The 22874-nt window shown below is 34.1% G+C and overlaps 5 protein-coding genes across 5 annotated transcripts in view; 4 read left to right on the top strand and 1 right to left on the bottom strand.

Annotated features, from left to right (window-relative positions):
* Pde6 (phosphodiesterase 6) overlaps nt 1-6871 on the top strand; it is a 31039-nt gene extending 24168 nt beyond the window's left edge. The window contains exons 8-14 of the mRNA XM_066290030.1: nt 26-131; nt 252-376; nt 2106-2304; nt 3188-3341; nt 3397-3542; nt 3594-3828; nt 3881-6871. Coding sequence (XP_066146127.1) covers nt 26-131; nt 252-376; nt 2106-2304; nt 3188-3341; nt 3397-3542; nt 3594-3828; nt 3881-3993 — 1078 coding nt within the window. The 3' untranslated portion in view covers nt 3994-6871. The remainder of the gene's footprint in view (nt 1-25; nt 132-251; nt 377-2105; nt 2305-3187; nt 3342-3396; nt 3543-3593; nt 3829-3880) is intronic.
* Nucleotides 1-22874, bottom strand: part of sprt (PDZ domain-containing protein sprite) — a 129534-nt gene that overhangs the window by 79082 nt on the left and 27578 nt on the right. The window lies entirely within an intron of this gene.
* On the top strand, nt 9598-12985 carry LOC136343371 (golgin subfamily A member 7). The gene is made up of 3 exons (XM_066290065.1): nt 9598-9975; nt 10281-10433; nt 10796-12985. The coding sequence occupies exons 1-3, from the start codon at nt 9826-9828 to the stop codon at nt 10934-10936; spliced, it is 444 nt and encodes a 147-aa protein (XP_066146162.1). The 5' UTR covers nt 9598-9825; the 3' UTR covers nt 10937-12985.
* Nucleotides 13052-22343, top strand: LOC136343360 (uncharacterized). Its single transcript, XM_066290053.1, has 2 exons — nt 13052-13840; nt 21489-22343. Exons 1-2 carry the CDS (start codon nt 13402-13404, stop codon nt 21860-21862), a joined length of 813 nt encoding a protein of 270 aa, XP_066146150.1. The 5' UTR covers nt 13052-13401; the 3' UTR covers nt 21863-22343.
* Nucleotides 18761-20566, top strand: LOC136343369 (uncharacterized). Its single transcript, XM_066290063.1, has 4 exons — nt 18761-19035; nt 19164-19218; nt 20154-20430; nt 20507-20566. The coding sequence occupies exons 1-4, from the start codon at nt 18889-18891 to the stop codon at nt 20541-20543; spliced, it is 516 nt and encodes a 171-aa protein (XP_066146160.1). The 5' UTR covers nt 18761-18888; the 3' UTR covers nt 20544-20566.

Raw genomic sequence — 22874 nt, forward strand, 5'->3', positions numbered from 1 at the left:
AACTTTAATATTTGGTAACTTTTAGCTTCACATTTATCGATTTCGATTTGTCCGACGACGAAACCTGCAAAGCGACCATCCGAATGTTTCTCGAATGCAATTTGGTCCAGCAATTTCATATCCCTTACGAGGTAAGTAGTTTAAGAAGTTTATAAATTGCTATGGCCGAGACGAGAAAATTGTCCCAATTCGATATCGTAGAGATATAATATATTTTATTAATGGTATAATGTGGGATTTTTGTTTTTAAGGTTCTGTGCAGATGGGTACTGAGCGTGAAGAAAAATTATCGGCCAGTGAAATACCACAACTGGAGACACGCCTTGAATGTGACCCAAACCATGTTTGCTATGTTCAAAACAGGGAAAATGGAGAGGTAAGAAGTGCAATTAGACGTGAAACGCGACATGAATGTTCCATAGTAACTATAAAATAAATGGCTAGAACGGTGAGTGCTCCCGCACACATTAAACGGACCTATTTAGTAAAGTGATTTCGGTTAAGAGTTTTATATCTCTGGCAAACTCAGCTACACACACACACATTAAAAACCTCTTCTCATCGGCTCAACGGCAAAAGCCAACATTTATTAAACTCTCGTCTTTCCATTCAAGCTGAAACAGTTAAACCAATAGCTATCTTAACTGAATCTTTACTACTTGTACGTTTTAATTAGTTAATTAGGGAATTTTCTTTCGAAATGGTATCTTTATTGGTTGGCTTTTATGTTGGGATTTCTAGCCTCTCGTTGCTTTTCCAGTTGATATAAATGAAACGCAGTTGATTTTGTTCTCAATAAGAATATTGTTTTCATTTATTTAGATATAACCTTTGTAATGACTTTTATCTTTTTATAAATGAAATGCTCCATGTAAGACTTTTAAAAATCTGGCAAAAGTCCAAATGGACGTTTCGACATCTGTCTTTCTTTATGTCGTTGACTATGAGTGAGTTTTCCGTGGAAGATAATGAGATTATCTTCCACGGATTTATGGTCGCTTGCAACTATTCTAATCTTAAATAACCTGCAGTTTGTGGAGGAATTCAATTTGAGGAGAATTCAATTTGGCAAATGCGTTGAGCACAGAAACAACGTAATTTAGGGCTCGCTGCAGTCATTCCGATCTGCATAAACCTTCAGGCTTATTGAGTAACAACATAATTTGGCATATGAATTATAAAGCGCCAATGAACTTTCTAAATGCGTTAATGAAAGGAGCATCACGTTTTACGGTCATTTTCTATAATTTTGTTTATTTTTAATTAGACATTAGAAATATTGAGCATCAAGAACGAAAAAAGCAAAACATTTAAGAGTCACTTGCAGCAATTTTCACCTTCAGACTGGAGAAAAATTTAATTTCGCTTAAAAAATATAAAGCACGTGACGCCTAATTAAATTTCTTTCTACGTTTAGAGTCTTTTATACACCTATAAAATACAGTCTGAAACTGTAAAAAAATCCTTCACAAAGTGTATCCTTTCAAATTTCTAGCTGCTCTGCACTTCTGATTAGAAAATACATTTGGCTTTTGATATATTAAATAACAAAGACATTGGTAAAAGGGGTAATATATTCTTCAAATTGAGTGTCAAATTACAAAATTGTTGGAAGTGTAAAAGACGAGTTTTCACGAGAAATAAATATCCATATTGAAGAAATATAGTTTAGCTTTCTGTGATTTGTCCTGAAAATGTTTTACATATAGCGGTTGGTCTCAATTGTTATTCAACATTAATAACGTTTAGGGTCAATTTAAACCGGACCCTGCTTCAAGCTATTCGTGTATCGTGTATCATCCAATATTAAAGCTGTACCGTTAGAATAATTGACAATATTACTCTGAACGTCTTCCAAGTTTCATGACAGTATCGATTATTCCTCCTTTAGCCCGTAATTTATGTCGACGTTTAAATCCTTAATCGGATTTCGGATAAGAGTCCTATATCTCCAGCAAATGGATGAAAACCACGTTAGATTAGCCACCTGAATTGATGAAGCAATATACACTGCCAAAATTGGTTTTCCTCATTTCCATTTACCTACCATTTAACTAAAACACATTAAATTACTTCCACTTAGGCTGACCGATTATGGTTTCCAGATTTATGAACGACCTGGAAATGTTAGGACTTCTGGTTGCCTGCCTTTGCCACGATTTGGATCATAGGGGGACCAATAACGCTTTTCAAACAAAAACAGAATCACCTTTGGCCATTTTGTATTCCACTAGCACCATGGAACATCATCATTTTGATCAGTGCGTGATGATTCTGAATACGGACAGCAATAATATCTTTCAAGTAGGTGGGTCATATGTTTATTCAAGGGTTGCGATAAAAAAAAAAAAAAAAAAAAACAATAATCGATGACAAGGTTATTTATTTATACTGGAGTTCTCGTTTTAGAGGGTTCAATATTCATAAAATACTCTGCTAAAACCCACATTAAATTTCTGTCAAAAGCTCGAAATCCCATTGAAGACTTGCTAAAGGAAAAGGAATAAAATGCTTGAAATATTTTTATCCCTATCGAAAGCCATTTTTTTTTCTTTACATGAACAAACAGCTCAGGATGTATCTATAAAATGAATATCACATCTTCCCACACATCTCACAAGAGTAATGTGACTGCTTAAAAAAAAAATCTGACTACAGACTTTACTATGCCTGTGCTTGTGTCTACCACTCAGCATAATAATAAACGTATTATTACTCGGTGCATGCATTTAGAGGAAACAGCATCGACATTTTGGAATAATAACAGTTTTACAGTTCCCATATAAAATTTCATCTGTTAAGCTTATAGGGAAGTTTATAATGTTAGAAGTTTTGCAACATAAAGTTCCGTTATAACCGAATTTCATGACTGTAATAAAATGTTTATTGCTCTAAATGTTAGGGGTCAAAACTGAAGGTGACTGTTATGTATTGAATTCATACACCCTATAAAGTCTGTCTGTTATGTCGGCCGTAACTGCAAAATGGTTAGATTCTTCATCTCCACCAATCTCCTCTCTCGATGAATATACCTTGAGTAGCTGACAATGGCACAACCAGAGTTTATACCTGGTAACTATTCTTAGCATCTAGCTACGTTCTTGCAGCTCTTAGTGAACTACCATTGTATGAGCCTCCATATAAAATCTAATACTTTTCTGCTTCTTTATTCACTTTCTCTTTTCAGGCCTTATCTCCTGATGATTATAGGAGGGTAATGAAACTCGTAGAAACTGCCATTCTCTCAACTGACTTGGCGATGTACTTCAAGAAAAGAAACAAGTTCCTAGAGCTCATCGAGAATGGAGAATTCGACTGGCAGAGTGATGACAAAAAGGATCGTAAGTACCAAAGTTTTGCGTCCTTGAAATTCCAAAAACAACCCGTGTAACTTAGTGTTATCCGGCATGATGATGACTGCTTGTGATGTAAGCGCAATAGCAAAACCATGGGAAGTGCAGCATAGGATAGCAAAATTGGTGGCGGACGAGTTTTTTGACCAGGGTGATTTGGAGAAGATGCAACTGAAAGAGCAACCAATCGTAAGAACTCATATAATTGCAAAAATAGGTCGTCATCGCCCAAGCTTGTAGGCAATGATGGATAGAGAAAGGAAAGACGAGTTACCCCAAATGCAAGTAGGCTTTATTGACGTCATTTGCCTTCCCCTATATAAAGTGCTGTCTGAAACTTTCCCATGGATGAAGGCTTTGTATCAAGGGACGGCGGAAAACAGAAAACACTGGCAAGATTTGGCGGAAAAAGTCGAAATGGGGCTTACGTGGATTGATCACGACACCATTGATAAACCAGTAGAAGCCTTTACAGGTAATTGAATGGACATTTTTTCTAAGAGAATTTCAGTAATTGCTTGTTTCAGAATCTGAGGAGACCAAAGATATCGAACTTACTGTACACACCCTGCACACGGTTTCATCAGCACCCCCCGTAGAAGTTAAGAAAAGACACAAGAAACTCTGCTGCATGTTGTGACTATCGATATTAAATAGTTTGTAATAATTCGTCGAAAACTAACTTGAGATTTTGTGTTGCAAATTTAATTATTATTGTAAAAAGGTTTGTCTCAAGTTACGAAGAACAGAGTTAATTGATACTTATAAAGTACAAAGATACTGATTTTTAGTTCTGATACTTTTTACACAAACCGATGATGGAAAAATCGTTTTTGTCAAGGATGAGTCTGTTATATGGCCAAAGTAATTGATGACGTCATGTGTCTTCGGAGGTGCCAATTATAAGTAATAATTGGCAGCCATCACGTCTTAAACTGATAAAACCGTAACAACTTTTTAAAAAACCAAATACCCTCCAGAGAAAACCAATTGATTTTGGCCAAACATTCCATCATATTCCACCGTATTCCACCAAAACACATTTTGTCCTAAATTAAAAATTGTTCTTCTTCAAAGTTTCCTCATATTTAATATGTAAATAGCCGATTTAAAAATGAGGCTTATATTACATAGAAAACATTTCCTTCCAATGCGTGCAAAACGTTTTCTTAAAATAGGTAAGCAAGCAACTAATATCTAGTCTTATTAGTGAGTACTATGTAATGAAAAGAATAGAACCTTGTACGTATACTGAAAACTTCTTGCGTCACTAATGCTCCTAGCTATGTTGATATTCCATATAGTCTACTAAGAATGTACGATATAGAATTGAGTTTTGATAACTTTAATATTACCCATTTTGTACTTCTCATCTTAGCTCTAAATGAGGCTTTTCTTATTTTAGAATAGAGAAAAATTAGAAGACCTGGGCATACAGCGTGTGCCAAAAGTGGTTATGGCAAATTTAAGGACATTGCGATGAACAGTTTTTGTAATTTCTATTGAAAAATGAGCCATTTTGGTTTTAAAATAATTTTTGTTAGAAAACATAATATTAACTCGTTATCACCTAAAAACTTCGACATTTATTTAATTTTTATTAAAGATAACGCAAAAAAAATGATAATAAAGGTTCAAAATGATGTCCCCCAACCTGATTACATAAATTTGTTTTTTGAATCATTGAATCGCGCACCCGTTATAAGATGTGCGATTCTTGCTACAGGGAAAGAGAAGCTGTCATCACTCTTTCTAAGAGTTTGTATTGGGCGACTATAAAAATTTTAAACATCAATGACATCAAAACCGCAAAGGAAAAAAATCCAACGAGTTTAAATTAGGGCTTCGTGCTGGCTACTTGGTAGGTCCTCCTCTTATGATTCATCCCCCATAAAAATGTTAGTTTAGATGATCCTGTACAGTACGGGTAAAATGAGAAGGTACACCGTTATTTGGAACCACATTCTATCTCGTATACCCATAGATACGTGTGTATTGTGCAATAATCTAGGAAGTACACCTCTGCAGAAAATTTAAGTAAATGTTACCAGTTAGTCGACGTGGAAGTAGGAGCCAATTCAAAAGTCGCCAACAATACCAGCTCATGTGTAAATGCTAATTCGTCTCGATGAGCTCTGATTCATACATGAGAATTTTGATTCATATATGTGGCAGTTCTGACTCTTAAAGCACCCGTCCTCAGTGAAGCAATATTTATCAGTGAATAAAATTTACGAACTAATATCCAATTTATTTGGGATAGTAAAAAGCATTGGCAAAAATGTATTCGTGGCTGGTAATCTTGTGGATCTAGTGCTAGAGCTTTTAGAAAATGGTAAGAATGCAAGAGCTGCTCGTAAAATACCTGCCACGCTATTTAGTGGGCAGCATTCATTTGTTGCTCTATTACATGCGTTCTGGTGGTAGGTTGTTGATCAATTCGATGCAAAACCTATTCCTCAAATGCCACTGTTCGAGCAGTCCGAGAATATTGGATTCCTTCATTTGGTGTAAAACTGCCTGCTTCTCGTAATCGACGAATCGGCAAACACTCATCTTCTTTAATGTTGCATGTTGCTTCGCCATAAATGAGATGCATCTCCACATATTCTTCAAACGTAAATTGGGCCATTTACACAGTTCAAACATAAAAAAATTTTGTCAAAGAAACGAATGTTGTTGCGATTACAATAAAAACAAATTTCAACATCGAGTCTAGGACTGCAATTGATAATTTGTATCAGGAGACAAAAAAGTGTTTATGTTATTTGTTTTTATTCTTTTCACTTAAGTTAATCATCAAAGTCGTTTAAGCAAAAATAACTTAGGAGCCAAAAAGACTCATTTTTGACTACGGGTTTTCGTCTAAAAGTTGTTGACCGTAATGCCCCATGTAACCTCCTTAAGTCTGACATAACCTTTTTGGAACATTCTGTATAGTAGCAAAAAGTACTTACAACCTACTTAAAGTGTGTTTTCAACTGTTTTTGACAGTGTTAATTCCGCTTTAAATAGCTCTTAATGACGCGAATTTCTATGCTGGGGTTTCATCGGGCGAAAAATCGCATTTTATTAGGTTTTGTATGGGTTTCGTAGATAAACATCATCAAAAATAATAATCAAAATAAAAGCAATACATGGTTATGATTGAATGCAGTTGTGTAATGTAGTTAATCAGAAAAATCGTCGTACTTTTTAGTGAAGGTACTACTTGTCATTAGTCTTTACTCCTCACGTATGTAGTGAATTTCTTATTTGCTTGTTGCTGCAGTTTTGTTGATTTATGACAATGAGTCATACATAAATTTATTTAATGTCTCGATAAGACTGCTTATTGTTATATACGATCTAAGAATATTTTTATCATCTTTGTCATAAGCAAGTGCTTACGCAGTTTAATTCATAATAATTTGAACATTTCTCCAGTAGCAGCTGAAGTTTTTGAATAACGGTTATTGTAGGAAGAGTCTTCATATTTTTTTATTCCAAAATAAACCTTAACTTTACATCACCCTAAAGTGGCGAATTTTTATTTGAGAAAAACACACCGACCTTTGTATTCGACAATTATCGGTGGGGTCAACTATGATACGACGAAAGATATCACCCCTCACGAACGCGGATTTGATACGTTTCTGTATTTAAGTATGTAGTTACCTCCTATATGCGAGATGTCCATTTCTGGAGTTCCGCCAGGATTGTTAAGACCTGTCTAAATAGGTATATGAAGAACAAATAGGGCAACAGCGTCATCATGTTTTTGTTTAGGTATGAAGCAGTCCCCCTTTTTTCATATAAACTGGTTTTTCTCAATGTTGTTGGTTTTTTTAGCCCGAAACTATATGTAGGTCTGAGACTATAAGTTTAAAGTGATTTGAAACTAATTATCCCGTCCATTGTTATCTTAAAATTTTGTAAACTCCCGGATCCGGAAGTGTATGCGAAACGTAACACTTTTGCACTATCGCGCGGTAAACATGTCACTTTGGTGTTATAGGAAGGACATGCAGTGAGTAACTTTAATATTCGGACACTGAAATATTTTCATTTTATTATCAGTAATTTTATATACATCGCAATGAATACTATACAAAATATTGTAATTTATAAAATACGTGTTCCGTTGATAGCTGACATAATTTTCAGTGTAAAAAAGTGAAAAGTTCCAACGACTAATAAAATTAAAATAAAATTAAGTGTACTTTCTGGGATACTTCGATATTCGGACACTGTATAAAATATTTTTTTGTATTTTGGAATTTCATTGGAATGTTGTTTTGATACATGCATATCAACTCGAGTGATGATAAAAGACAATCATTTTAAATAAATTTAAGTCATTGCACTATTAATAAGTATAATCGCCCGCAAAAGGAATACCAGTTTTGATATACGACAACTTGTGAGTTTCCATATGCGCAATGGAAAGTCTTACTGAAAAATTTCTGAGTTATGTAATGTAAACAAGGGTACAGTAGCAGATATCATTAGATGACTTAAACAAGAGGATCTTATCAAGTCTATGCCCCAAAAGGATCAAACAAATAAATTGCATGAGTGTGCTAAGAGAACCATTATTCGAAATATCCAAAAAATCATCCAGCATTGACCGCACCAAAATTAACCGATAAACTTTTCAGAGACGTTGAGAAACAAGTCCATCTTCAAACGATACGCCTAGCATTAAAAGAAAATGGATACAATGGAAGCGTTGCTTGGAAAAAACCATTTGTTAGTGAAGTCAACCGAAGAAGATTAAATTATACAAAAGAGCTTACTTTGAAGCACGATACTTGGTGGAATAACGTTATCTTCATTGATGACAGTAAATACAACATTTCTGGATCCGATAGTCGAAGAATGGTATGGCAAAAGAATGGTGAAGAATTTAAAATAAATAATATTAAACCTACTGCTAAACATGAAAACGGAAGCTGTCTTGTATGGGGGTGTATTTCCATATTTGGAGTAGGTGAATTTGTTCTTATAAATTCTATAACGGATAAACATTTTTATTGAAATATTTTGAAAAATAATTTATGTCCAAGTGCCGAGAAAATGGGAATTTCACATAGTTTTAAATTTTACTAAGATAAAAAAAAACACAAATTACGTTTGGTGTAGGAATATTTACTTTACAATTGCCCTAAGGTTAGACCTGAATACTATCGAATATCTATGGGGCGAATTAGACTGAAAAATAAATAAAACTCTAATATCTTCAATGTAAATGTTAAAACAATGATTAAAACAAGAATGGGTCACTTTCAAACAGACTATTTTTTTAAAAAATTGCAATATGCCTAAAGGGTTACGGGCCGTTATAGATAACAATGGTTACCCCACAAAATATTAACCAAGAAAACAAATTGTTCATTCGTTTGTAGTAATTAAGAAAACCATTATCATCCGAATATTAAAGCTGCCAAAAATTTTCACCTAATTTAATTTCAATTTTGCTAGTTGTTACAAATTGTATTTATTTCAATAAAAATTAAGTTACATGTGAATCGAACACATATTTTAATAAAGTATATTATTCCCTATCATTTAATTGTGATTTGAATAACATTATGATAATTGTAAAATAAAATATCGTGGTGTACAAATATTAAAATTACTCACTGTATATTTAGCTACAATTTTTTTTTGGAACACTCAAATTATTTTTATTAAAGGGTATTCTGCAAAAGAACTCGTATTTCTAACGGGTTTTGAAATATTTTTAATTAAACGATTTCTTTTTCAATAATTTGTTAATACTGCTTTTTTGGTGTTCCCTGCCTGGAATACTGAAAACCTCTGTACTGCACTTAAAGTCTCCTAAAAGTTCTTATTTGAAGTGTATTGTAGATAAACCATAAAATAAGAATCTTTAACATAAATATTTACCAAAAATTCCCTGTTAACCATTTTGCAAGTAAAGTTTCCAAGAGCTTGAAAAACTGGGCATTTTGATAATAAACTTTTTCCAACGGTTTTTCTCAAAAAAAAAAAGGATATTTTTTTAAAAGCTTAATAAGGTAAACGCAGAACAGTACAGTAAAACTCTGTTGGTGCCTACTTACTAGCTATTAATCAGTTAAGTTTTTCCTTAATCTTTTAATTAAGGTGTTGATGATTCTAAAATAAACCACCATATCGTAACATCTCAATGACGACACGAGAAATCAGTTTACACCTCTTTCAAAAGTCTCTTAGCTTCTAACCTCAACGCTCCTTGTTAACACGTCAAAGTCAGATTTGTTTTCATTTGTCAGCTGTTTCGCAGGAAAAGAGCAAAATAGTTGGTGATTTTCCTAGATTTCCTGCTTTCAGTCAAATAGTTTTTGTTTTTCCTTTAAATATCTGAAACCAGGGTATTTAAATTGAGTTATGTGAAACTTAGTAGTACATTTAAGCTGGGTCTTGCATTTTCCTTTTATTTTATACCTAAGTTCAATCTATTTGTACTCTTCCACATTACTCCATCATGAGTAATCATTACAATAATGGGGGCAGGGCAGGAGAAACTGAACAAATGGCCCAGCCGCAATGTCTTAAAGTTTTTATACCTAGGGACTACACAGAGGGAACAGTAGTACGATTCAAATGTAGTTTTCCACCAGAATTAGATGGAAGGGTAAGTCTAAATACCTTGTCAAAGGTCACACTAAGGATCATGATGCCTAAACATCACACAATTATGTGACACTATAGGCCTTGTAATTTTATTTCTATTCAATCACAGAAACGTAAACTGACCTAATTGACTTAATAAATATTTCACTTAATACTGCAGATCAATCTGTAATAAACATATTTCTTGTTGTAGATTAAATACTTCTGATGAAACAGGTTCAACTCCTAAAATATATACATTTTCATTTCATTGTCTTATGTGACTGTGTATTCAATTACAAATTGTAATTTTTTAATATTTTTCAGTTGGAAAAACAAACATTTGAGTCAACAATCACACGACTCAATGGATACTTTGCAGAAGCAGAAAGAGCCACATGTTCCACTTATTGTGAAGGGTGCTTAGCGTGTCTGACAGCTTATTTAATTTATATTTGTAAAGAAACTCATTATGAGAAGGTAAGTTAAGATAATCTTAATCCATTCAAAGGTAGGACAAGTTTGCATTTGTAATAAAGATAGAATATTAAAGCATTCTTGTGATACTTGTATATTTGGTGGTAATTGGTGTAAGAACTAGAGAGTTAGTACTATTAGTCACCTAAGTTACATAGAAACTAAAAGAGAGATTATGAGAAGGGAAATTGTTATTTTGGAATATTTGTGACTCACATATTTTACATATATGTATAATGATCAAAACACAGACATACTTTGTCCTTCTGTTTTGTACAATAGGTGCGGGTTAAGAATAGAATATTTAACACCTAGTGTTTTTCCACTCGCCTTATTTTTTCTTACCTCTCTTTTCTTCCTTTCAGTGTTTAAAAAAAGTGTCAAAGTTCATAGCTGAACAAAATGAACGAGTATACGAACCAAGAGGTTTAAAATTGACTGATCCCAGTTTGAGGGGTTTACGAGTTCTAGAAATCAGCTGTCTGGACAGGCCTCCAAATGCATGACTCACATTGTCCCATTCAACTCAGGAGTTCTTCATGTGAAGTGTGGGAGCATCACATAATTACGATTTAGACAATTTCTTGAGCCAACTATTGCATCAAACTCATTTGTTAAAAGTAGGTATTAGGAGTCTCTTTCAATGTGACTGATATCCGTAATAAGTTTACATATAAAGTCATCCTAACATTGATGTTAAAGAGACTTGGCTGTGAAGACTAGTTTTGAGGCTAAGAGTAATGGAGATAGGGAAATTCTTGCTCTTGGAAACTATTTGACGTAAATTGGTTTAAGGACGTGAATAAGGTTATTTGTAGGTGGGCAAAGATGTTTCTATACGCCCAAATGTTCGTAATTTTTCTTGGTGTTCTTTTAAATTGTGAGGTAAGTTTAGTTTAATTTTGTTGAGTTTGTCTTGAGAGGAGTTTATTGATGTTCCATTTGTGCACGATATTTCAACAAGAAAGAGATAATAATTAAGAGAAATAACAATTAGTTGTGCATTTCAAAAACATTTTTCAATTTTTCTTTGGACAGTTTGGAGAACCAAAAGTATAAGATTTTAAAGTTAAAACCGATGGCGAACTAATCTATTAATAACCAAGCAGTATTTATTATTTGAAGAGAGGCACAGTCTTGGTGCGGTTAAATAAACTGATCTTTGATTTAAACTAATGGAAGATGTTAGACTTTTGGTGTAAGACTGATCTATTAACTGTTTGCCACGGGAATCACATTTACTTTTTCTCACAGTTCTCACTTTCCTCAAAATTAGCCTTTAATCTTACATATATTTATTGAATATAACCTTGTTTTCACTACTAGTTTTAAAATAAATGATTATTGGGCGTGTTGATTGGATTTGGTAGGTTTTTTCGCCTTTTTTCTGAAACTGTTGAAAAATTTGTTAATAATGACACATATATGGTGCTCATTATTTACTTAGTAAGCTAATTGGCTATAAATTGTATATGCGTCGCTGTTTTGAAAAAATTATACTATGACTGCCACTTTTTTTTTTAACCAAGTTAAAATATTTTGATTTTATGACCAAAACAATAAAGGCTAATGTTTTTTAAATTGGCCATAATCTAGGTGGCCATTGTTATAGAAAGTATTTTTTTGCAAAAAGCACATTTTCTAGTGAACTACATATGCAGGATATAAAAAAACTTAATATAACTCGAGGTACGACATATCTCTACACGGTTCACTAGAGTAAACTTGCCAGAGATACTCTTCTAAAAAATTAGATATGCTGAAAAAACAACAAAATAACATTATCTTCTCTGTATTAGGGAATTGGGGAAAAAATCTACGAAGCATCATCTTGCCCTCGTAAGAGAGGTGATAAAGAGGCCAATGGAAGATGGCTTCGCTTATGAAAATCGTTTGATCTATTTAAGTACAAAGAAGTCTCAAAAACCAGTCAAAGTTCGAATGTACCATTTTAATTGATGCTCAGTTTATTTACGAATGCACAACTTACGGGACTTTTGCGTAAAAGCCAGAAATATATACATTATATAATATTCAGATCATTTTCCAAAATTTATGAAAATGTATGAATGTCGTCAAAAATCTTATGCTTGCTTAAATATTTATATTTCCCAAATCAACGCATCTCATGCCTCAAGGTTCTTAATAAGATTCTGTTTGTTTTGTTGAAAGGAAGTGGAGGTTCTGCCTACTTACTATTTTGTGCTAAGTATATTAAGTATGCTTAAATGTGCAAAGTAAAAAAAAATCAAGAACTTTAGTATAACAGTCCTTCATTTTACTTAAGCCTGTGTCAGTAATTTTAATTAATTTACGTCTTCCAAAATAACTGATTTGGTACCGATCGGTTACTTGTAATGTTATGCAGCTTAAGTTTATAAAACCTTACTAATTTAATATCTTATTTTTTTGGAAGTAAGTACTGTGTCTATAACACCTATTTACGCACCTCTTAGGTCTTAAATTAATTATTAAATCGATGTAAGTAGTAATTTTTATTGTGCGTTTAATAATGATTTATATTATTTACTACAAAATAGATTATTCGTTTTGAATTATATTGATTTATTTTCCACCATAATTACTAGTTTTGAGGTCATATAGAAATTTAAATAATCAATACTGGGCAGTGTCAGAGTTAAGTATCCTTGGGCGCCAAACATGCGCTTGCACTTTTATAACAGTAAACTTTTCAATCAATATTTTCGTCTCTCCGTAATTAAGTTAATGAATTAATTTTCTTGTGGGTTAACTCTCTTAGACCTTAAAGAGTGAAACTTTCCAATTAACTCAGATTGTTTGAGGAATATTGATGTATTTTCCGCATTTGCGCTAACAACTTAATTCTGTAATTAGGTCCTAATTAGCGGCCACCCTAACCTACTGAAATACATTTTTATCAATAAATTGGCCACATTGACATTGAATCTGCTATTTGGTATTCAACCATCTAGTAGTCATAACCAACATCATGCTCCCCAAGGCTCTTTTTTGGAGATTACTCCTTCGCGTATCAGTGCTGTTGTTTCTCATCAGAGCTGTAATCTCAACGGACGAATACGTGAAAGACCTTCATAAAAAGTGTTCGAAAACAAAACGGCCTTTTTTTTGTGTTACTTTTCGAATCGCAAAGTACGTGCAGGAATTTGACTACTACGGTCCTCCGTATGGACCTCTTAAACTTGTTAAAATCAAGCAGGACAGCCTTGCAGTCGCGGATTTACTGCCAACTCCAAGATTCCTTAGCACCGACACCGAATGGGACAAGTTTGTGAAATTTTTACAGAGGAAGTTGGTTAATTTTGTAACTTCCCATGGAATTGCGTTCGAAGTGCCTCAGGGAATTCAAGTTGTAGGGGAAAGGAGTTTTCGTGAAGTCGAAGGGGTGATTCACGATAAGTCGCACGAAGGTAAAATTATTGAAAGGGGAATCTTAGGTTGTTATCATTGTTTATTGCTCTCGTGGTTCGATGGGGTATTACCTCCACTGGAGGTATAGGATAAAACTTTATCTCATATGATATATATTTGATTCTTGAGATAATGCACTTGCTTTACTGGTTAAATTATAGACATCTATGGTTTACGTGTAAAAAATCTAAAAATATTTCATCGTCTACTAGTTAGTAGTACCGAACTTTTATTTGTCTTTCTGCCTTCCACGTCTGTTACCTCTCTCTTTCCCGGGGATGGTTACCTGACCAAGGAAGAGGAGGTATCCAGGGGTCACCACGTGGAGGTGCGGATTGGTCTTTGACCACCAGCGTATTAAGGATTAACCAATCCAGGACTGTAACACTAATCACATGACCCATATGCATTCAAAATATATATAATTGAAATTTTATCATCAACGTTGAAAAGTAGTGTTTCTAATGTCTCATGGCGCTTCTAATCTAGGTATTACCCTTAATTTTCCAATGTTTGAATCCTATGAGCTCTGTAGTTTTCCTATTAGGGCTTCAATTTACATGAATGTGAATAATGCGCTCTGTGCTTGGAGAAAAAATTCTATACCCGCTGATGGAAAATTTCTTTTCACTACCTCACCGCACAGCCGCATTGCAATCGCATACGAAAAAGTATCATTTACCGTAGTTGTTGGGTAAACAACTATGTTTATTTTCAGATGCGGTGACTATAACTGGAAAGTCTGAAGAATTGATCTAAATTACAGCTTTAGATTTATACGAGTTTTACTTACATTGAGATTTTTTGCTTCGATATTTAGATTTACATTTAACTTTTTCCTTGGATTTCAACTAAGTTTTCTTTGAGAAGTTTTTCAATTTTCTGCCGCAGTATTTTGTCAATAGAAAAGTGTGTATATTCCTTGGAGTTGAGTTGAATCTGGTTAAAGAATTTTTACAACTTATCAATTCGCAATCTGCATGAGTTTATAAACAAAACCGGAGATATTTCCAGGTTTCATAAGCAATCTGCCCTCCGCCAGAGACTGATAACACATACAAGTCAAATACATGAGCCGTTTATGTCCCAATATATATAGTATTTCTAGATGATATCGGGTTTCATTTACCAAAGATTTATTTTCCTAAAACTTTTTCCCTCAAATTTAAGCCGAATAAAGTAAATTCTACGATATAAAAATTTTTTCAGACACATTTGATTTACATCGCAGCTTCAAACACACTGAGACGATTTCCTCTAAAAATGAGATTTTCACGAAATTTGAGAAGCACAATTCTCTTTCGTGTTGCCAACCAAAAGTTATATTAATTGTTGAAGCTAAAACGTAATAAAACCTCAAAATCTGTCTTGTTCTTTTACCGTATCTCTTTTAGCAGGTTATACGAACCCGTGTTATATGAACGCGTGTTGTAGAGGGGTCTACTATAATTAATCTAGTGCTATATCAGTCGCTGGACACCGATTCCATTTAATTACGTAATTTTAATTGTGTGCGTTTCTACGAGAAATTCGCATTCATATTTCTTATGGGTTTCAGAGATAACCATATTTATTGTACGAGGGAACAAAATTTAAATAAATTTATTCATGCTATGTTATAAGTATACAGGGGTACCATCATGGAATGGGGTATCATCATGGAAATATTTCAGGGAGCTATAGCACTCTGCACAATAAAAAATAGTCAAAAATGGACCATTTTCGATATACAGGGTGGCAAAGTTTCATATTTTTTCTCATATTTAGCATTTCTCTCACGTCTGCCTTGAGTTAAATTTTTGAAATTGTAACGTTCCATTACATTTCTCAAAATCTTCATTTACAATACTCCTGAAATATTTGACAGTTCGTTAGTTTATGAGGTAAAGAGTGGAGTCCGGCGTCTTCGTAAAAGGACGACATTTTCAACAGTTTTTATAATTTTATGTTCGTTTAAATCTAAACGATAATAATCTATTATAATTTAAAGTAATAAAGTTAAGCAAAATTAGGTTAAAAGTAAAATTACGCTGAAAAGGTTTCTTAATATCAAAATGGCTGTGTTTCTTTCACATTCTACCGCGAAGGTCAGTTCAGCGTGAATAGGGATCGCCAGTGCCAGAGCAAAAAACGATGGCGTCTCTAAGAACCGGTTATATCCGAATTTCACACATTCCACTGTAGTCTTTTAACGCAAGTTAAAGGGGATAATCTATTTAATACAGAGATAGTTCTGCAGAGAGTGGGTCAAGGTATCATCATACGTAAGACGGAGTACCCAACCGTCCAGACATATGCCGAACAAAGATGGCGTATGTCTAACATAGATCCGACGATTGGTCGTTCGGTTCAGAACATCAGAGTCAAACAATTTATACTGTATATCTCCCCTTTTTCATTCCAGGTCATGACTCAGAAAGAGACAGGATGATAATATTTGAGCCCTTCTTGCAGATGTTTCTTTCGTCCGTTCCATTACAGCCTCAAAATATTTGTTTCGATCTGCGTTTAGCTAAAAAATCATTAATATTACGTTATTTACAACTTAAATGTATGAAATATAACTCAACTTTTACTTTTTATTATGTACTGATGATTGTAGCGATCATTATTGCTTTACATTATAACAAATAATGTATTTTGATCTTAAGAAGCAAATTGAATTGCTTTAAGGGAGTGTTTGGGAAACCATTAAAACGCAGGTAAGAAGTTTTTTGAAAAACGACTTACCTCCAGTTTTAGAGGGTAAACCTGGTTTTAAGACCATGGTTTTGGTGTATGCAATATGGCCCCCCTGCACATTACCTTGTACTTGTAAAGGAGTTCTTCAACACGAATTTACTATGATAACAATCTGGCTCAGTTCTTAACTGTTTGGAGCAATTCATAACATTTAATCAAATTTCTTAAAATAAAAGTAAATCTAAACAAAAAAATTATAAACACTTTAGAAAATGTGCCGCCCTGTATATCAATAATGGTGCGTTTTTGAACATGGGTCCATTAGTATTTTTTATTATTCTGCAGAGTACTACCATTCTCTGAAATACCTCTTTGATGATGTATTACACCATGTATAGTCATTAGTTTTTGACGGCTGACGCTGCGGTCAATGTGTCGATAACTTGCAGTTAGGACATAAAGCTAATGATAGATTGGCAATTGTATTGAATCTTTTTGTGGAAAACTTTGGAATATTTTGCCAAACTTATTAGAATTTGATTTTTTTAATTAGAAGAAAACTGTGGCAAGAAGACCCTGTATTTGAATCAACTAGTCACAAACTGCATATTGAGGGGTTTCGATATATTCTAACGTTACCAGGCAACACTGCCGAGTCTTTCTCCATCCAGCCACGAGTTAGGATGTCAGATTTCTGCTATTTAATATCGAATATTCTCAAAACAAAAGCCCTTTTCGGCCTTTAAGAACATACATGTAATATATAAAAAATCTTTATTTCCAGAGAAAAACACCATTTGGTTTTCCTGCCTTTGTGACAAAAACACTTACAGTAGAGTAGTTGAAGGGAAAAAGAAGCGGGATCGTCTTGTTTGTCTTGTTAGGCGAAGAGGGTTCGGAATGGTCCAGTTGTGTTTTTTCCAATTCTTGTCTCAGATTCCTTGATTTTATGGCTGAAGTTATGTTTTAAATTAGCCATCAAAAATTCCCTTTCACTAAAGTGGACATTTCAACAAGGTAGTCAAATTATTTACAACCCCCGGTAGGTACTTTGGCTCAGCGAGCTTTTTGCCAATATTCCCACAGTTTTGAACAAAAACTCGTTAAATTCGATGCAAAAATTGTATCAACAGAATTTGGCTTAAGAAATGCATTGTTCGTGACCCGAAAGAAGTCAGGACTTTCTTAAAATTAAAGAAAAATTGCAAGTCGTAAAAGAGGTCTTAGATCAAGATTTCCATAATGATTTTGTCGTTATTGTCGTGATGTATTCAAAAGGTGGTACGGAACTGTAGTTGTTGCAGGAAGTTGTTAAAGTCTCTGATGTTATCATTTTTGATGGCACCTTTTGATTTGGTTGACCCCCTTCTCGCCCCAAAAAAAGGAGGAAATTTCGGGTCGGTAGAAAGTGTCAGAAATGTGTAAAGACTTTCGACCTGTATACTATGTATATTTCTGACTGTTTCTAACTATCATGATTCGATTTACTCTCTGCTGGAACAGACTTAAAATTAAGAAATAAAAAAAGTCAGAAAGTTTAATGTATGGAGTTTGGTAACAAAATTATTGTGGAATTGTACCATTATAATATGGTCCTGGCTAAGTGAAAAGTTGGAAAAGTTGAGAAAATATGTTTTCTGTGGATTGGTAATAAAAGCATCGTAATTCACGACTTGTGAGTTAGCTAATGTGTAATTTCCTTCCTCGTTTAAAATTTATCAAAATTAACTTCTTATCTACGAGGTTTTCAATTGGGCACGACAATTTATTTTCTAAGGAAGAATTCACTGACGAAGGAAAGCTCTCTGCAGGTGGCATATCATCCATAATAATTAAATGAATTCCACGCTGCGGACTTGCCAGTTACTGGCAAAAAAATAAATCCCATGATTCCTGATTTCGCCAAAGGGTCTAATTGGCCACATGAAAATTGATTCATCTAAACATATAAATTGGTTTAATGCATTCCCACTGATAAACTGTAGTGCATAAATAAACTGTTTTATCATGTGGGTGGCTGTTCATTGCTGAAAATTGTGTAATGGACCGAGTTTTTCCATTATTTATTTAGAGTCTAGATATATGGCGATATGGCTTACTAGTGTCAATATAATCGGATATCTACTTAAGTTCAACAAATCAGTATTGCAATGGAGATATATCGGGTGACATAAAAAAGCGAACACCACGTAAAAATGGTTTGGGTTAAATAATCTTTGGTATGTATGTTTCTTATACTGACGTAAGTATATCGATAAAAAATTTAAGAAATTCTATGGCTAAAATCCGGAAAAACTTAATAATATGTTGACCCTCAGCGTTATCTTATGCATTCCTAGACACGTCTAGGCATCGATTTAACGAGATGATCGATGTCTTCTTGAGATTATCTGTACGGTATTACAGGGTGCTGCTAGGGTTTGTGGGAGATGCGGTAAACTTTGTAATTTCCTGCCCACTATATTCTAGACATTTTCGATTGGTGATAGGTCTGGAGATCGGGGTGGTCAAGGTAACAAATTGATTTTATTTTATTACTATTGAAAATTGAATATCGTCGCCTTCTTCCTCCTCCTCTACCATCATTCATATCCATAGAAAACCTGAATCGTTGCTGAGGTCTACAATATCCTATTTCAGGTCCCATTTCACCAATTCTGTGCGTCACTTCAATCGATTTCGTCGATGAAGGAAGGTAAATGATAAAACCAAAACTCCCTATCTCAATAACATGTCCATGTTCAGCAAATCACTAGTCTGCCAGAGTCTCTGAAGAGACGAATCTGTCTCTTCACTTATCACTCTGAAGGTGGTTTGTACTAAAACTAAAAATTTCGGCATATTGTATAACTTGGAATAGGAACACTTTTTTGTGTTAATAATTGGAGATTTTAGTCAGGGACATCATATACAGGGGGTCTTCTATGTAAATGTTATCCTAATATTTAAGTCGGTTACATCCGCAAATTTTTCAAATCGAATTAATGAACTGCAAATATTTTTAAGTAAAAAAAGTTCCATTATTTCATTTCGTCAGGATAAACCGTTATCCGGAAAAATGTGTTTTTATGAACCGATGCACGATCACATGGACATCGAAATGTATCTTAATAAACATAGTAGGCCTCCTTGTAATAGAAATATTCTTATATTAACCAGCAATAACAAAACTAATATTATTAAGAATTTTTCACTTATTTATAACAAATGTTGAAAATGGTGTCTGTTCATCTCAATGCATCCTTTAATTCTTTTCTTCATAGATTAACTTACCAAAATATTACAATGCTATTTCCGGACAACCTGAATAACTGAAAGCTGATTGTTCCTAGTATTCATATAATACATTCATATAATATGCATACCAAAAATTATTGAAATCGAACCATTTCTCCGGAGTGTTCTCTTTTATATGTCACACAGTATAATTTATGGTTCAATAACATCTTTTTAACTTAATTTTTAGCTCGGTTTACATTTTGTGCCAATTTGATTGGATTAGTGCTGGAAGGAGCTGGACGACTTACTAATATCACAGTTAAGTTAAAAATTTGTTATTTTTCTATACATTAAATTTATTTTTCGTAAAATCTAAAAATAACTAGGTTCGTAAAAAGTCTCCCTTTTCAGAGGTGTTGTATCCCAATGGGGATGGAAGAGGTCACAAAATGAAAGAAAAGAAGATATTCATCTTGTCGGTGATAATCATGGCAAAACTTATAAAAATATTGATACTAGTGAATATGATCTTTTTCGCATTGCTATTCATTAAGAAGATCATTTTGGCCACAGCGATAATATTCCCATCAGTCTTGAGCCATATCAAACAGGCTTGTCAGCAGCATCATCAGCAGCACGCAGGTGTTCCAATTATAGAGAAAGAACCACCATTGAGTTCATGGTTTGGGTAAGGAAACGTTAACGGAAAATGATGTATATATTTAGGGCCTAGGTACTTACCTAATAATCTTACTTTTTTTTAGGTGGCGTCAAGATAATGCGGAGAAACCATATTATTAAGTGCGCGTAAGAATGAAACTGAGTGTCCTGAATTGCTTTTTAATTTCTGTAATGAATTGTAATAGATATTTAAATTTCCTAAATCTTCTACTTTTTTTATTGACTTGTTCCCCTTTGTCTCTTGAGACTGTTATGGACTGAGAAGGTAAAAACTCTAGTTCGTTAGATCTCGTTTACAATGCTTCCCTCCTAATAAAACAATTTTTGCCATATGTTTTAGAAAGGCAGTTTCCCGTCAGATACAATGTTTCCACTTCACTTATGCCCCTCTCAAACCTATTTGTTATAAAGAGGACTAAGCATAACTCGACATCTGACGACACCGACCAGCTTCAATCTCTGATGCCTATAGCTGCATTGGCAAATTTCTATATTTTTGGATCTGCAGTTTTGTCTTTTATGATCGTCTATGCCATGATGATGTCTTTTAATTCGTCTTAGGTAAATAAAGTCATTAAACACTATTATGTGGATGCCCTAACAATCGAGGTTGACCAGAAGCGCAATTCTCTGTATTTTTTTTCGAAATTTTTGTCCTCCTTCGCATCTAATTAAGTTAAACTTCAGAACACGTTTTATATAAATTTCGCTTTCATAATTAGACCCCTTGCGTACAGTCAGGTATCTAAAGTGTAAAACCGAACGAAAACATGTAGAAAGAGGGTTACACCTTTCCACCCCCTAAGGGTGGGACGTAACCCAAGCGGGACTGAATGATTCAGTCTGTTCATTAAAGCTAACAGGATTTGTTTGTAGCCCAAATGAAACACTGGTTTTCTCTTTCTGTAATGTTTATTTTGCCTTACAGCGAATTTTTTTTAACCGTCTAGAAAGGTTTCTGTTTAGCCCGGAGAGTGTAAAACAGTTACTAAGCATCACTTAACAGCCTCAATTTTCATTAAAATTCTATTACATTAAACAATCTTAATTAAGCTACTATTTCAGGTTCGCCAACCCCATCGGAAAAGCACAACAAACACCACCACACCATATCGAAGGAGGAAAAGAAGTTGATCTGGTGGATAACTCCCACTGTTCTTTTGATTAAACTTTACATGGTTAAGGTAGCCTTACACACTATTCTTTTCGGGGTGGTTGTACTGAAACTGCTAGTATTCAAAGGGGCATTGTGGTTACCTTACTTAGCTTATGAAGTTAAACGCGTTTGCCTCAAAGAAGGGCTCCTGCAGGATGTTTGGAATGGACTGTGGCAAAAGAGGATGGATCTGAAGCTTGGCGATCCTAATTTGCAGCATTTCACGGGAATACATCTGGAGCATGTCTATAATAATAGCAACGCGTTTATTCCTCCTATGTAATTTTTTTTTTGTAACTAAAGATGAAATAAAAGTTTTGAGCAGTTGTGATATTCGTTTATCTGATAATAGCCAATTCGGTAAGTTACTGAGATAATTACTGTTCATCTAGTTTAGTTTATGCAATCAATTGATCAAGTCCCTGACGGACGAGCAGGGTCGATTTCAGCAAGCTTGGCTCTCTGGAGGAAATTTTGAAACACTGCTCCCTTACCCGCAAGAAAAACCGCCGCCCTGGGCCCACGCCCCTCTCATACAAGGCCGGAATCGAATAAGAGTTACCGGGTTGAGTCAAAGAATTAGCATATATTTGTAATAAATTTCATTAGGTGATAGTTCTTCCTTACTATGATTGAAATTATATGTATAAAAATAATGAAAGTTCCTTGGGTCGTTTATTAAAAGTAACCTATCTATGATCCGAACCAGAGTTTTCGAGAAGACTCACTGCAGTTTAATCTTGCCGCAAAAGTATTGATTAGAAGACTATTGATAGAAGTTAAGAAGCGGATTAAGTTCATCTTATCAGAAGGATGGTACCAAAGGTTATACGCAGACCCCTACTGTGGTTGAATTTGTACCTTCGATTAAGAATTCCAGATATTGGGAATAGGTTTGAATAGTTGAGAAGACTCGGTGGTCTGTGAGTGACGCCGTGATACGGTTGCCTGGAAGTTTCTATTAGAGAACTCTTGTATTTAGAATGTGTGAAACACTCATAGGTGTTCGGCATGATGAAAAAAAAACCTTTAAAGGCTCTTGTATGTGTGTACTGTGAAACTGGGGTTAGCTTCGAGAAAAAACCTTGCGCATTAGTGTATAAGGTGGTTTACGTAAGATGGTCCATTACCTTATCTGAAAAATGGTAAAGTTTAGAACGAAAGATGAATGTCAAAGTTATTCAGTTTTTAATGAATTTTGATTTTAAAATATTTTTGAAATTACAGGGTGGGTCCGAAAATTGTGGAGTGATAAAAATACGTTATTTTAAATGGATTCTCCATATTTTGTCACG

The sequence above is a fragment of the Euwallacea fornicatus genome, chromosome 14, assembly GCF_040115645.1.
Source record: "Euwallacea fornicatus isolate EFF26 chromosome 14, ASM4011564v1, whole genome shotgun sequence".
NCBI lineage: Eukaryota > Metazoa > Arthropoda > Insecta > Coleoptera > Curculionidae > Euwallacea > Euwallacea fornicatus.